The sequence below is a fragment of the Capsicum annuum genome, chromosome 5 (genome assembly GCF_002878395.1).
Source record: "Capsicum annuum cultivar UCD-10X-F1 chromosome 5, UCD10Xv1.1, whole genome shotgun sequence".
Taxonomy (NCBI): domain Eukaryota; kingdom Viridiplantae; phylum Streptophyta; class Magnoliopsida; order Solanales; family Solanaceae; genus Capsicum; species Capsicum annuum.
The window spans coordinates 947,248-964,421 of NC_061115.1; the positions used below are offsets into that span (position 1 = coordinate 947,248).

The following is a 17,174-nucleotide window of genomic DNA, read 5'->3' on the forward strand; positions in this document are numbered from 1 at the left end:
GGTGTAAACGCTAAGCTAAGTGTGGGTAAATTCTTGCATAGCAATCTTAAGTATAATTAATTGCAACTTAACTATCGATTTTAATCGATGTCACGTATCTTTTATCTAAGTAAGAAGCTGAGAAAAATGGAGGTCGATAATATCTCACAAAATTCTTTTACAACAACAATATATCAATGGTGAAAAGATTTTTACTCAATTATATTCAGTTAGGGATTTTGCCTCAATATATACAAGATGCTATACATGGTATAGTTGAACACAAACTCTCTAAGAGATAAACTATACAATTCTAATCAAATATAAATACATAATATGTGACTATTATGGCATCCTAACATGCCCCCGCAAGCTGAGCAGTGGCTGGGCAACTGCAAGCTTGGAATGCAGGAGATGAAACCGACGGGAAGGAAGGCTCTTGGTGAAGATGTTTGCTAACTGATCCAAGGAACTGATGTAGCGAACGTTCAAGTCCTTTGAGGCCACTTTCTCTCGAACAAAATAAAAATCTAACTCAATATGTTTGGTTCGTGCATGAAAAATAGGATTGGCAGTGAGGTAGGTAGCGGACAGATTATCACACCATAGTATGGGAGCTTGGGGAAGAGAGACCCGAAGCTCTTGAAGAAGATGTTACAGCCATGTAACTTCGGCAGTAGCCGCAGCTAAGGCCCTATATTCATCTTTGGTACTGGATCGTGCAACCACTCGCTGCTTCTTTGAGATCCATGACACTAAATTGGGTCCAAGAAATAGACAATAACCATTGGTAGACCGCCGATCATCTGGGCAACCAGCCCAGTCCACATCTGTGAAGGCCTGAAATGGTAAGACCTAGCGGAACGCAAATGCAAGCCAAGGTTTATAGTTGTCTTTAAATAGTGTAACAAACATTTCATAGCAGTGAAATGAGACTCCATAGGATTATGCATGAATTGACATAATTTGTTGACAGTAAATGACACATCTAGATGCGTGATGGTTATATAATGAAGAGCTCCTATCAAGCTGCGATACAATGATGGATCCAAAAACGGTGAACTCCCATGTTGAGACAATTGAAGTCCTGTGGCCATAGGTGTACCAATTGGCTTTGCACCATCCATATTGGCACGAGCAAGGAGTTCTCGTATGTATTGTGATTGAGTAAGGGTCAATCCAGTAGGCTGATAATGGACCCCAACACCAAGAAAGTAGTGTAGCTTACTAAGATCTTTTACAGCAAAGGCATTAGACAATTGAAGAACAAGGCTTGCAATGAACTCATTAGAGCTTTCTGTAATAATAAGATCATCCATATACACCAAGATAATAGTAATATGGCCGTCAAAATTGCGTATAAACAAAGACATATCAGATTTGGAAGGTACGAAATTGAGTTCAAGTAAGTTTGAGCTAAGCTTCTCAAACCATGCCAGAGGTGCTTGTTTAAGGCCATAAAGGGCTTTGTGAAGCTTGCACACATGGTTGGGATATCTTGGATCAGTAAATCCAGGGGGTTGAGACATGTATACCTCTTCATGTAATTGCCCGTGAAGAAATGCATTTTTTATGTCGAGCTGCCGAAAAGACCACCCTTTGGACAGAGCTAAAGACAAAACCACTCGGATCATTGTAGGCTTTACCACGGGACTGAGTGTTTCATGATTGTCCACTCCATCCTCTTGGCTACCCTTTGCCACTAAACGAGCCTTGTAACACTCAGTGGAGCCACCAGGATTGAGTTTTAACTTAAAAATCCATTTGCATCCCACAGCATTCTTTACCGTGAAAGATGGAACAAGGGACTAAGTACCGTTTTGCAAGAGGGCATTGTACTCTTCTTGCATAGCCTTTCGCCATTTTGTATCCTTGTTGGCTTGGGTAAAATAGGTAGGTTCAGGTGGAAGGGTAGATGAAGGCAAATGATATTTTGTGGCAATGTGAGCTTGGGGAAGTTGTGGTTTATTTTTACTCCTGCTGACCATAGGATGAGGTACAAAGGATGTGGTTCGAGCAGTCGGTGGTTGAGAATTAGGAGCAATGGTAGGTGTATCAATAGGTACTGGAAGATCAACAGTAAGGTTAATAACAGGGATGGAAGACAGAGACAAATCGAATGGGACCGAAAAACGCACCGGTGAGCTTGACGATAGACTTGGTGAAGAAGGATTTGACGAGTTTAACGATGGAATTGGCGAGACAACATCTGCTATGGAACTATTATTGGAAGAAGTGATAGGCGAAGTGGAATTACAAGGAGAAATGATAGGTAACGAGGTCATGACAGTAGAGTCGAAAGTCGGTTCTCTATTTGAAGTCGAAGATAAACTAACAAAAGGAAATTATAACTCGTCAAAAACCACATGCCGAGAGATATATATTCGGACACTAGGGACATGTAAACACTGATATCCTTTATGATTTCTACTATACCCCAAGAAAATACACTTTAAGTATCGGAAGGCTAGTTTGTGAGAATTATAGGGACGAAAAAATGGGAAACACGCACAGCCAAAAGTTTTCAGAAAATGGTAATCAGGAATTTATTTGAGCAACTTCTCATAAGGTGAAACATTATTGAACGAGGGTGTTGGGATATGATTTATAGTGTAAACGGCAGTAGCAAAAGCATGATCCCAAAAGGTGAGAGGAAGGAACGCATGTGCGAGAAGTGTTAAACCCATTTCAACAATATGACGATGTTTTCTTTCGGCAGTACCATTTTGTTCATGGGTATGGGGACAAAATAAGTGATGAAGGATCCCCTCTTAAGAAAAAAATTTGGATAATTTCCTATATTCACCACTCCAATCAGATTGTACCACTTTTATATGGCGCTCAAAGAACTTCTCGACTTGAGTTTTAAACCGTAAAAATATTGTATAAACTTCATTTTTGGAACTCATAGGAAATAGTCAGTAAATTTGCTAAAGTCATCAATAAAAGAAACATAATAACGGTATTTATTACTAGCCAATTGTGGAGCAGGACCTCATACATCACTGTGGATCAAATCAAGGGGAAAACTAGCACTAGAACTAGAATTAGAAAACGGCAATTTGTGACTCTTGCCATATTGGCAAGAAGAACCAACACTAGACTGAGGACTCAATTTGACCGGTAAAGAAAGACTCCTAATAATACTATTGACTGCTCGTAGAGATGGGTGACCTAAATGTCTATGCCATAGATCAAAAGATGACTTGGAGACATGGAAAGCCTATGATTTATTTAAGGAAGAAGGCTGACCGAGTAACTGGGTTGCAATGAGATGATAAAGGCCATGAGTCCCGCGCAGTAGTACTTTCCCCGTTGCCCGATCCTTCACAAGACAAAAATGAGGGTAAAACCCAAATATAACATCATTATCAGAAGTGAACTTTGCTACACTAAGCAAATTCTTGGTAATTTTAGGCACTAATAATATATTAGATAAATGTAAAGGTTGACTAACTGTAGGTAAGATAGCATTACCAAAGTTAGAAATTGTCAAACCTATGCCATTACCAATATGAATTTGATCGTTTCCCATATACTCTCCTCGTACCACCATATTCTGCATATCGTTAGTTAAATGATGAGTAGCCCCAGAATTCGGATACCAATTTGAGTCTCCAACCGTAGAAGGTTGTGCAATGAGAGCAGCCATGTGCGATTTGGAAGGAGCTTGATAGGCATGGTCAAAACGATGCTAGCAAACCAAGACGGAGTGACCAAATTTATGGCAAACTAGACATTGATTTTGGTTGGATGAGTTGGCGTTGCAACCTCGACCTCATCCTCATCCTCATCCAGATCTGCCACCATAAGTCTGATTGTTATTGACATTAGTAGGCTTCTTAAAGGAGTTATCATTCTTAGTATTGTTGGATTGTCTAGTAGACAAGTTGGCTTGGTTTAATCCTTGTTCTGTACTTGTCATTTGCTCCAAACGATACTCTTGACTTAAAAGCAAGCCATAAAGATCGGCTAATGAATTAAATCGGCCCTAGTAGTGACTGAGACAACCACAGAATCATATTCTTGTCCAAGTCCTCCAAGAATATATAAGACAAGATCATCATCAGTGACCAGGTGTGCCACAACCACGAGATTATCGGCACAAGTCTTCATTTTTTTAAGATATTCTACCATGGATGAGTTTCTTTTCTTTGTAGTTGGTAATTACAACCTTAGTTGCATTATCCTAGCCTTGGATTGTGATGTAAACATCGTCTCAAGTTCTTGCCAAACCGCCTGAGATGTTGTACAGCCGACTACTTGGGCTAAAATCCCTTCGGTGAGGGTTGAGAGAATCCAATTCAATAAAAGTTGGTCTTGTTTGATCCATAAACTGTACGCTGGGTTGATAACCCCGTCAGTTGAGGTTGCTTCAGATGAGCTATTTGGATTGAACTTTGGAGGGCACTTGTGCATACCATCCATATATCTCTCGAGTTCGTTACCCCTTAGAACTGGGAGAATTTATGATTTCCACACAATATAGTTATGACGGTCTAATTTGAGAAGATGAGAATGATTAACGTTGGTTGCGAGCGACGAAAAATTCTGGGAAGGGGTTTGTGAGGTGGTACTGATAATTGAGGGAAGTGCCATTGTGGGACGTGAGTCTTCGCAAGACTTTGATACTATGAAAAGATTTTCACTCAATTATATTCAAAGAGGGCTTTTGCCTCAATATATACAAGATGTTATACATGGTATAGTTGAACACAAACTCTCTAAGAGATAAACTATACAATTCTAATCCAATATAAATACATAATATGTGACTATTATGGCGTCCTGACAAGTGTATACTTACAAAGTAGTGTCTGAGGAGGGTAAAGTATATGCAGTCCATATTACTACCTCAAATGAAGTAGAGAGGCTGTTTTCGATAAACCCTCAGCCCATAATAAATAATATTATACCAAATCTAGAATGTAAAAACAAACAACAAAATATGATAATACACCAATACTAAATAATAGAAGAAACAAGATTCTTTATGATAAATATTTATGTTCTAGCTAAGCATGCATAGTCCAAGAAATCAAAATAACTCTTTTCACACCTTTGAAAGAAGGCAAATCATTCAAATGGGAAAAGGAGAAAGAGATTATTATTGGGGTTGGTGAAAGAAAGCTAAGGAGCGCTTCTAGACAAACGAAATTAAACAACATGTAGGTGAGTAATAAAGAAACATTATGTGATTTTTTCTATATGTCTTGGTCTTATTAGTGGACAAAGTTAATTGATATCTGTTGCTATATTCGTGAGAGGTGATAGGTATCGCATAAATTTAATTGATGTACGTAAAAGCTGATTTGAACGTCATAGTTATCCCTAAAAAAAAACGTGTAGGTGAGTAGTAATAAAGAAACATTACGTGATTTTTTTCATTTGTCTTGGCCTTAATGGACAGAATTAATTGATATCTGCTGTTGGTGGGAGTTGACAGATATCCCATAAATTTAATCGAGATACGTAAAAACTTACTCGAACACCACGATTATTCTCAAAAAAAAAACATATAGGTGAGTAGTAATAAAAAAACATTACGTGATTTTTTCATTTGTCCTAACCTTAATTACTGGACAAAGTTAATTAATATCTACTACTGGTAGGAGCTGACAGATATCCCATAAATTTAATCAAAATACATAAAAACTGACTCGAACATCGTGATTATAAAAAAAAACAAACATTTTGGTAAGTAGTAATAAAGAACCATTAGGTGATTTTTCTCTATGTCTTGGTCTTATTAGTAGACAAAGTTAATTGATATTTGGTGATGGAGAAAGGTGACAAGTGTACCATAGATTTAATTGAGGTACGTAAAAGCTGACTCAAACATCATAATTGTTCCAAAAGAAAAAACATAGAGTTAATTGATATCTGATGTTGATGGGAGCTGACAGATATCCCATAAATTTAATCTAGATACGTAAAAATTGACTAGAACACCACGATTATAAAAAAATGAAAAAAAAAAAAAAGCATATTGGTAAGTAGTAATAAAGAAACATTAGGTGATTTTTTCTATTTGTCTTGGTCTTATTCGTGGACAAAGTTAATCTGTTCATGATGAGAGGTGACAGATATTTCATAGATTTAATCAAGGTACGTAAAAGCTGACTCGAACGTCATGGTTATTACAAAAGAAAAAACACGTAGGTGAGTAGTAATAAAGAAACATTGCGTGATTTTTTACAGAGTTAATTGATATCTGCTGCTGGTGGAAGCTAACAGATATCTCATAAATTTAATCGAGATACGTAAAAGTTGACTCGAACATCACAGTTATCCCCAAAAAAACACATGTAGATGAGCAGTAATTAAAAAAATTACGTGATTTTTACAGAGTTAATTGATATCTACTGCTGGTGAAAGCTGAAAGATATCTCATAAATTCAATCGAGATACATAAAAGCTGATTCAAACACAATTATAAAAAAAAAAAAAAAACATGTTGGTAAGTAGTAACAAAAAAAGAACAGTAAACAAATGAGTACTCTAGCTAGAGGTAGAACTAAATAAAGAGATAGGGTAGAGGGTGTTGGATGTTGGGTGTTGGAGTCAATAAAATTCAGCTACCAAACCAAACTTTAGAAACTTTGAATACGTCCAAGTCCCATGATTCAATTTTTCAACACACTACAATCAATCCATTATTTTAAAAAAAAAATTCATAAATGTTTATGTCAGAATGTGATAGAAAAATGAAAATTTAGCAGAATAATTATCCATTAGAACAATGACGGATACAGAGTGAAATCTACGAGTTGACCTAAAGTTGATCAATAACTTTTATCGAAACCTTATATATATACACGTAAGCTATTTAAAAATACTTGACTATGAGTGATATATAATTATATACGTTTCGAATTCAAAAAACTTCCAACAAGCCAATTTTCGATAGATTACTTGAGAGATTTTAATAAAAATTTAATGTATTTTTAGTAGTGTTTAAAATGTACTAATAAATCTAATTAAAGACATTTTTAAAAGCATAATAATTATTCTTTTAGAGTAATTGTAATATGTTCCTTTAATTAATTATATAGACATACAAATTTAGTACGAAAATCTAGCTTAGACCTTTTAATTAATCACAACAATTCTATCGAATACTTATTATTTCTAGCAACATATGTATCAGATAACTTTATTCGCCTAAAATTAAAATAATGTAAAAGAAATTATCTCGTATTTTTCTCTCTTTTAAATTCGAACATTAATTAATTTGTGGTAATTTCATTTCGCCTTCATTGATTTTTTTTTTTTTGATTTCTATCCGGTGTCTGGTGCGCGCATTACCATGCTACACTCATAAATAATATTATTCTTATTGATAAATGATTATTTTTTTCTTCAAAGAACTATAATGTAGATATATTACGTCTTATGAAATCCAATAAAAAAAATTTAGACAGAAAAACACAAAAAGTCAATAAATTTCATTTGTTTCCAACGAAATATCCAAATGGAAAAGCAATTTGCACATTATATATTAATTTTTAAAATTTTAAAATTCAGCTCCTCTAAGTTGAATGAAAAATACAAAATAAATGCTGAACAAGAATATATTTCGAAAGAAGACAAATTATTATGATTTAATCCATGAACACAAGTCATTATATTATATCATGTAATAATTATTAAATAGTTTCCTACTATAATTGACTGGTCAATATAGTTGCAAAAATTATTATGGTTATCTTTCGTATACACATTAGATAAACTCGCTTATGTGAAATAGCTCACAAATTATGTAAAAATATAAATTATATTAGGTAAATTCGATATAACGAGCTTGACTGAAAAGTCGTTGACAGAGAGAACTCATACTTGTCGACCTTTCATATGGAATACCACTCGATCCACTGCAGAATCAACTCAGTCATCCTAACGGGTGTCACTGGTCAATATTGTTGCAAAAAAATTACTAAATTAAAGGAAATCCGCGACGGTAATTATCTTTCGTATACTCATTCGATAAGCTCGCTTATGTAAAATAGCTCACAAATTATGTAAGAATATAAATTATAATAGGCAAATTTGATACAACGAGCTCGACTGAAAAGTCATTGACAAAGAGAATCCATCCCTAACGACCTTCCGTATGGAATACCACTCGATCCGCTGCATAACCAATGTATCTCAGTCATCCTAACGGGTGCCGCTGGTCAATATTGTTGCAAAAATATTACTAATTAAATTGAAGGAAATTCATGACGGTTATCTTTCCTATACTCATTAGATAAGTTTGCTTATGTGAAATATCTCACAAATTATGTAAAAATATAAATTTTACTAGGCAAATTCGATACAATGAGCTTGACTGAAAAGTCGTTGATAGAGAGAACTCATCCCTAACGACCTTTTGTATGGAATAACATTCGATCCGCTCAGCACCAACTCAGTCATCCTAACTGGTGTCATTCATCAATATTGTTGCAAAAATTATTACTATTCACTCTACTAAATTGAAGGATATCCGCAACCGTTATCTTTAAGACGCTAATCTAGCAAATTCACTTTTCTGTAATAGCCCATATAAGAAATATAAATTGTACTAAGCAAATTTAATATAGCAAACTCGACTGAGAAATCATTAATTGAGAAAATAAATCCTTGATGACGTTTCATATGAAATACCATCCGACCTGCTAACTAACTGTTGCCGCACCAACTCAACCATCCTGACGAGTGACACATACAAATTAAAGCAGAAAAATTGTTTAGTCAATACCTATAATATTCTTTGTTATTAAAAAAAAAGGGACATGTACATGTAGAGGCCCTACAAACAATTACTACTAAATAAATTATCAATATATTAATGTCCACTTGCACTCCTAATTTTCTCCCAACAAATCTAGAGTGATAGTTATGTTTCTTTTATTTAATTAATCTTGCTTTAATTTTGAAATTAATATTGTTGGAAAAATAATATAGGCCACTATTATAAAAAATATATATATAATTAAAAAAATAATTCAATTCTTGTACAGTCCCAAATATGAAACCTTCTACTCCCAACTTAGAAGAATTTTTGTTTGTCATAAAGTAATATTCTCAACCTAAGTGGGACCAATTTGGAAGAATCAAGTTTTGTAAATAAATAATAATTTTTTAAATTTCTTCATTAATATATGTTTATGTTCACACATTTGTATATAGTCAAAAAAAATACACGTAGCAATGAGGTATTTTATACAAAGAATACAATATATTATCCAATTTCAAACAAAGACTTCAAGTTAAACAACTAATAATTACATAGTAATTTGGATTATATATAATGATAATGTCTAAATAACTAATTTTTACACGATCAATACAAGTTATTCCTTCCGTTCCTTTTTAGTTGTCATGTTTCTCTTTTTAGAGCTAATCTGATTAATTTTTAAGTCTAATTAAATTAGATTAATTTAATATTTTAAAATTTAAATTTAAATATTCAAAAACTATACAAAAAAGATTATAAATTGCAAATTTTTCTCATATCAGTATGATGAAAAACTATATTTTAAACGATATACACGTGGATATAAACCCTTAGTTCTAGTTAAACAAAGAGAAACTAATCTGGTCCACTAAGCTTCTGCTATACGTTGATTTTGGAGAAAGGCTCGATCATAAGAATATATGGTACACAACTTTATCTTGCATTCTTGCAAAAGGTTGTTTCAATAGGTCAAACTCGTGATCTTTACAACCAGCCAAGACTCCCTTCAAATAATTAACTTCTTTAATAATCATTTGATATAAGAAATTAACTAGCTCGTTTAATTCGAATTCGCAACGCATAAAACATATCCACTAAGATGTAAACGCTCCCTACTAAGATTTTCTTCATTTCCAGGTTCATTACTACTAAAAACGTGAAATTTCCACGCGTCCAAAACATTTTCATTAAATACAATAAGAAATTCAGGGTTTCTTTAGCACCTGGCTCGAATCTGTGACCTCCGATTTATCTAGTGTGAATAGGGACCCCATAAGTCCCTTGAATATGACTTTTCTTTCTTCTTCTACTACTTTTTTTTTTTGTTTTCCACCCGGTGTCCAATACCCACATTGGAGCTTCAACTAATCCGGATTGCGCGTTGCAGGGCCCATTATGGAGGTAGCGCTCCCAACAGAATTCTTTTCATACCCAAGCTCGAACCCGAGACCTCTGATTAAGGACGTGTAGCAGCCCCACCACGGCAACACAACCCATATGCTGGTTTCTTCTTCTACTGCTACTATATAAGAAGAAGTAAGCACAATACAAAACTTTCATTCTTTGAAAACAAAAACACACACACAAAAAAAAGGTTGTGTTTGCATTTCTCATGAACTTCGGAGTTGTGTTAGGTTTCTATTGTTGGGGTTGGGAGTTCTTAACTTCCCTTCTTCTTTACTCTACCCCTTTTTCTATGTAACTAAACAAACAATTTTAATTATTTTCTACAAAAAAAAAAAAATCTCAAAAACCCAAAAAGGGGTTGATCATTTTGTGTTTCTCTACTCATTTTACCCATTTTCTTGAAAAAAAAAATACAAAAATAAGTTCATTTTTTGTGTATGTTTCTTTCTTGTTTTAGCAAGTTTCTTGGTTTTCAAAAACTCCAACAACAAAGGAACAAAAAGGGGTTGATTACTTTGTGTTTTTCTACTCATTTTACCAATTTTCTTGAAAACAAAAAAGTACTCTCATGGTCCGGTCCTTTCTGAACTCCGTGCATAACAACAACTTTAGTGCATTGTGCATGTGCATGCTCTTTTTGTGTGTGCTTCTTTCTTGTTTTAGCAATTTTCTTGGTTTTCAAAAACCCCCAACAACAAAAACAACAACAAGGGGTTGATTACTTTGTGTTTCTCTACTCATTTCACCAATTTTCTTGTGTGTAACATCCTTGTGGCCAGACCCTTCCTCGGACCCCGTATATATACAGTGAGAGCTTTAGTGCATCGCGCTGCGCTTTTTGTGTCATGGAGGTATTGGAAGAAGTTCAAATGAGTGATCATGACAAGAGTTTGTTGGACTATGTTGTAATGAGGAAGTCATCACCATCACCATTTCTATTGAAAACCTACATGTTAGTTGAAAATCCGGCGACCGACGACATCGTTTCTTGGAATTCCGATGGATCGGCGTTTGTTGTATGGCAACCAGCAGAATTTGCAAGAGATTTGCTTCCAACACTCTTCAAACATAGCAACTTTTCAAGTTTTGTCAGGCAACTTAATACTTATGTAAGTTTATATTATCTCTTTCTACTATATTGTCCTCGAAAATTTACTCGCGCTCGATGTTTACAACAGTTTTTAGGTCATATGTTAGGGGAAAACATGTTTTTTTCGATGGAAATATGCTCGTTGGAAACTATTTCTATGATAGTTGCCGCTAAAAACGTTCATAGAAAATTTACTCGTGATGTTATAAGTTTTTAGGACATATGTAAGGGGAAAACATGTTTTTTTCGATGGAAATATGCTCGTTGGAAACTGTTTCTGTGATAGTTGCCGATAAAAACGTTCATAGAAAATTTACTCGTGATGTTTTAAGTTTTTAGGACATATGTTAGGGAAAAACATGTTTTTTTCGATGGAAATATGCTCGTTAGAAACTATTTCTGTGATAGTTGTCGATAACAACGTTCATAGAAAAATTATTCGTGTTTGATGTTTACATCAGATAGATGAATATAACACGATGTTTTAAGTTTTTAGGACATATGTTAGAGAAAAACATGTTTTTTTTTAATGGAAATATGCTCGTTAGAAACTATTTCTGTGATAGCTGTCAATAACAACGTTCATAGAAAATTTACTCGTGCTTGGTGTTTACATCAGATAGATGAATATAACATGAGTGTTTTAAGTTTTTTTAGAACATATGTTAGGAACAAAAACATGTTTTTTTCGATGGAAATGTGCTCGTCATTATTTTTGTAATATTTGCTAATAAAATAAAAATTCACTCGCGCTCGATATTTACATTAGATCAATGAATAGTACAATACGAGTGTTTTAATTTTTTTAGAACATATATATAAGGAAAAACATGTTTTTTCCGATGGAAGTTCATTGAAAATGTGCTCGTCAGAAACTATTTACCGATGAAAATGTCCATCAAAAAGAACGTGTTTCTAAGTTAGAAATGTGCTTGTTAGAAACTATTTCCCTACGAAAATGTCCTTAAGAAAATATGGATTAAATTTTTTTATCATTTTAATTTGTGAATTTTTGAAAAAAAGTTAAATTTATTGATCGTAAAATTTATTTTCCTTCCCTCAACAAATAGTTATTTTTGATCAAATAAGTCGAAATTAAATCATAATCAATATAAGTTTAATAATGAAATGTATATTATTTTGGAGTAACCATTAAAATAATGATTATAATATTGAAATAAATCATACTTAAAGCTTAGGTTATAATAATTATAGTTTATCAAGATAAGATGTATTGCTACACATGCAAAGCACTCATAAAATGGTTAAGCACTTTATATTAAGTTTGTCTTATTTGTAAACTTTTCAATTAACATGCGTAATAATGGTGTTTTCACTATTTATTAACCTTTTTAATTACTCATGTTTTCACTAATTAAGTGGAAAGGTAGTTGAGATTAAAAAGTACACTATTTTCTTTTTTTCTTTTGAGGCAATTAATGATTCATAAATTGTTATTTAAGTTCGAGATGAGTATTTAATTACATACGATCCCATTTTCAAAACTTTGAATCGTATGTTTATTTTTCATTCGATTATCTAGAATTATTTTGATCGTCGATTTTGTATAAATTATTGATTTATAAATTGTTATTTAAGTTCGAGACGAGTAAAATTATCATTTTCAAATTTTGAGTCGTATGTTTAATTTTTCATATGATTCGTGAGATTTATTCTGATCGTCGATTTTATATGATGTTATTAGGGTTTTCGTAAAGTTACAACGAGTCGATGGGAGTTCAGCAATGACAAGTTCAAAAAAGGCAAAAGGGATATATTATGTGATATTCATAGAAGAAAAGCATGGACAAATAATAATAATAATAATAATAATAACAAGAAAGATTTAGAAGAAGATCAATCATCAACTTCTAATTCATCATCACAATATATAAATCTTGTTGATGAAAATAAAAGGTTGAAAATGGAAAATGGAGTTCTTAATTCTGAGCTTTCACTTATGAAAAATAAATGCAAAGAATTAATTGATATTGTTAGCATTTTTGCTAAAAGTAATTCAGAAAAAAATGAAGAAGAAAAAAAGAAAAAAGATGAAAGGCCAATGTTATTTGGAGTAAGATTGGAAGTTCAAGAAGAAATGGAAAGAAAAAGAAAAAGAATTGAACTTAATAAAATAGCTAATATTTTTATCTCTCAATTATGCAAATAATAAAGGGGAGCCTCAGATTAACTGGCAAAGTTGCTGCTACGGGTTCGAGCCTCGAAAACAACGTCCGGCAGAAACGCAAGGTAAGGCTACTTACAATCGACTCTTGTAATCGATCCATAGCGGAAGTTTTAGTGCAGCGGACTGTTGTTATATGTAATTATATTAGTACTTATTTACATCATTTCATGCAAATTAGTACTAGTATTAATTAGCATGTATACCTAAGTTGTATAAATTTTGCAAGTGTTATTTCATGTGAAATGTTAACATGGAATACAATGTAATAAAACATTTTAATAATTATTTGCCTTTTTAATGTTTGCATGGAGCATTACAAATTAATTTACATTATTAAGTTTTCTAACCATAGTTAGTAGAGATGTATCTCTCTGGATTATATTAATATCACATCGTAAACTTTTACCCCGATATATATTATCCTCCTAATTATTAAATCGGACATATAATGCATAGGTATTCTGTATTAATATTTCGATTAGTAGAACATGTTGCGGTAACATAGATCAGTGACAAAGTCAAAAGTTTCGCAAATATTATTCAAGATTTAATTAATATATATGTATAAAAAGTATTACTTAATTTATATATACACAATATAATATTTGATGGGTGATATTTATATTTTGTAGTTTGATATGACATTCAAACTTCTTCAAAATAATAAAACATCAATTTATGGAAATTTAGAGATGGTCAAATTCTTAGAGATTTAATATTACATACTTGATTAGAGGGTCAAAATTCAACTTTTATGTGGGACATGAAATAGAGGAAAATGACAAAACAATGTTCAATGAAATTGAAATACATAACAAAAATCGGATATATTGTAACCACTAATATTTTTTAAAACATTTAATGTGATAAAATAAACTAAAGCTACTTTCACAAGTAGCAAAACATTTAAAGCAAGTATTATTATAGTCCAATTTGACCAATAAGCATCGTGGTTGAGTGGTACGTATTTTTTAATCCTTAATTATAGGTATCAGGTTTGAGTTTTCTAAATATGGAATCACTTTGTTAGAGAACGTTTTATCCCACGACTTTTTAATGCGAATCAAAATTTAGTAAGACTCCAATGCGAATATCGGACACCAAATTGAAAAAAAGTCCAAATTTGATTTGAAGACTTGACTATTTTGATCATACCAAAAAGAAGAAAAAAGTGATATGTAGGCTAATATATAAGATAATACTTTGAAGAATTTGAAAGTCATGGCAAGAATTTTCAAAGTTTGTTACTATTAAATTAATGACAAGAGTCGGGATTTGAAATTTATGAATTCTGATCGTGTTATCGAGCTTACAACTCATTTTAGATACTGTTTTTGACACTAAATATTTATGCATATTTGATTTTAAACTCCGTACAAAGTGAAAATCAGACAAACAAATTAAAATGGGGTGAGTATGTTATAACAACATGAATATATGAATATATATTCATATACATGTTACATAATTGAGAATTCATCATGAAGTCCTTCTAATTCTCCTTTAAGACTGTTGTTAAATGATCAAAACTGAGGTAGTTACTTAAGCTATTATAACGTTGAACAAGTAGATACATGCGTCCTACATGACAAATATCACGCGATTCAAATACAGAGGTGGAGCCAGGATTTCTCCTGAGGGGTTTCAAAATTTGAAGAAAAACTCACCGAAGGAGGTTCAACAACTACAATATATACATAAAAATCATTTTAACTATGTATTAATAATATAATTTTTCGTCGGAGGGGGTTCGGAACCCCCTATTGTCTGAATCCTCTATTACTAGGCTGGCTCTGCCTCTGGATTTAACCAGAGGCGGAGCTAGGAAGGATTTCTGTTGAGGGGGTTCAAAAGCTGAAAAAAAACTCACCGAAGGAGGTTCAACAACTACAATATATACATAAAAATCATTTTAACCGTATATTAATAATATAATTTTCCGTCGAAAGGGGTTCGAACAAACCCCTATTACTAGGCTGGCTCCGCCTCTGGATTTGACATATAGGTCGTGGACATCACATGCGATTTACCATTTCTTAAACTATTGTGAAATGAGATACAAAATCATCGATCAGTTCATGTGACATGTTTAAGATCATAAGACTTAGTGGCTGGGACTTTAGAATATCGTCCTTTGTATATCTAGTTTAAGATCATAAGATTCGGATCGATATCTTCTTTACTTTCTTAAACTCCGTGCAAAGTCAGAACCAGACAAACAAATTGAAGCAGCGCGAGCATGTTATAACAACATGAATATATATATTAATGCGATGATGCGGTTGCATCTCTGAACACTGATAGGACGTGTACATCACATGCGATTTGCCATTTCTTGAACTCTGTGCAAAGTTAGAACCAGACAAACAAATTGTAACAACGCGAGCATGTTATAACAACATGAATATAAAAACATGTTACATGATTGAGAATTCATCATGAAGTCCATCTAATTCTCCTTTAAGATTGTGCTGTTGAATGATCAAAACAGATGCAGTTACTGAGAAATCAGAAGCAGAAAGAATATCACCAATAGGACCTAACTCAGGACATTCTTCCCAATCACTCATCCCTACTGTTAAAACTGAATTAACCCTCCCAGCTCTTCCTACAATAATCAAACCATACTGTCCTTCTAACGATCTTAACGTCGAAAACGTTTGTCCAGAATTCACGAGGTATTTCTCCGCGTACGCTACGCGTCCACCAGCTACATGTTTGTCGTAGAACTCAGCGAAACACTCATCGTCTATCTGCATTTCTTCTACTTGTTCAGTTGTATTCGATTTCGCTTTACCTATCTTTGATGATACGCTGTCTCCGGGCGCTTCTACTAGGAACCTAATGACAGTTAGTTTTACTCCAGGGTGTCGCGCTACACGGCCTGCGTAAACAAGTGCTTCTCTGTCATCCTTTCCACCAATAAAGATTACTGCTGCGTTGAGGGTAATGGATGATCTCGTGATCACTGTTTTTCCAAGTCCACGATCAACTAGTATCCCCACCGAGCAAGGTGCATTTCGAAGAACCTGATAGAATAGTACAGATTTCATACACAAATGGTCGACTGCAGAATGTGAATGCAAAGTTTGCTTGACATACCTTACGATTGATATGGCGAAAGCTTGAATTACCAACTTGAAGTCGTCCATCTTCGCCTTGATTCTTATGAAATGGAAGTATTACGAGATGTACGAGTAAGTCCTCAGCAAGTATACTTATATCTTGATGCATGTTATTGAGAGTAGAAAGCGCCATCATTCGTTGTAAGTGAATGCCTTCGCCATTCTCAGTTAAATAAGCGTTGACATCTTTCGTAATCTTCTCTCTCATTTCAACTACAGTAGGATCAGTCACGGTCACAGCATCAGCACCAACGCCTTGTGTCAACGTTGCTGCTATTTTATCTGTTAAATCGATCATATCAGTTAAGTAAACCATGATTCCCGGATTTGCTGGCCCTCGTGAAATTTCCATGAAGTTTATCGCTGAGAAAACATCTCGAGGACTATGGATGCAGAGCAATATTCGAAGCTCATTAGGCGTACTGAGCCATTGAAGTGCCATTTTTTGTGTTGGAGAACGTCTCCTGGCACGTTCAATAATTTTTGCAACCACCACCGGGGTGTATATTATCGTAAGGAAAGTTACAAACACCAAGGAAATACTTGTCGACATACTTATGATATTCATCTGCATCCAAATACAAACATATATATATGAACAAACAAACTCAATGATACTAATGAAGAGAAAAATATAACGCACAAGTAAGTTGCTCGGACTCT

At 33.6% G+C, this 17,174-nt stretch overlaps 3 protein-coding genes and 1 non-coding gene across 4 annotated transcripts in view; 2 read left to right on the forward strand and 2 right to left on the reverse strand.

Annotated features, from left to right (window-relative positions):
• The window catches only part of LOC124898856 (zeatin O-glucosyltransferase-like), a 16,128-nt gene extending 15,690 nt beyond the window's left edge, over positions 1–438 (forward strand). The window contains exon 2 of the mRNA XM_047412915.1: positions 361–438. Within this exon, the coding sequence (XP_047268871.1) occupies positions 361–438 (78 nt within the window). The remainder of the gene's footprint in view (positions 1–360) is intronic.
• A 3,480-nt stretch (positions 439–3,918) lies between these two features.
• LOC124899135 lies at positions 3,919–4,059 on the reverse strand. Its single transcript, XR_007056273.1, has one exon. It is a non-coding gene; the product is annotated as a small nucleolar RNA Z247 (small nucleolar RNA).
• A 6,185-nt stretch (positions 4,060–10,244) lies between these two features.
• LOC107870034 (heat stress transcription factor B-3) lies at positions 10,245–13,690 on the forward strand. The gene is made up of 2 exons (XM_016716424.2): positions 10,245–11,217; positions 12,904–13,690. The coding sequence occupies exons 1-2, from the start codon at positions 10,954–10,956 to the stop codon at positions 13,366–13,368; spliced, it is 729 nt and encodes a 242-aa protein (XP_016571910.1). The 5' UTR covers positions 10,245–10,953; the 3' UTR covers positions 13,369–13,690.
• Positions 13,691–15,696: 2,006 nt separating this feature from the next.
• LOC107872251 (cation/H(+) antiporter 28) overlaps positions 15,697–17,174 on the reverse strand; it is a 6,771-nt gene continuing 5,293 nt past the window's right edge. The window contains exons 3-4 of the mRNA XM_016719013.2: positions 16,489–17,079; positions 15,697–16,415 (exon numbers count right to left, since the gene is read on the reverse strand). Coding sequence (XP_016574499.1) covers positions 15,804–16,415; positions 16,489–17,079 — 1,203 coding nt within the window. The 3' untranslated portion in view covers positions 15,697–15,803. The remainder of the gene's footprint in view (positions 16,416–16,488; positions 17,080–17,174) is intronic.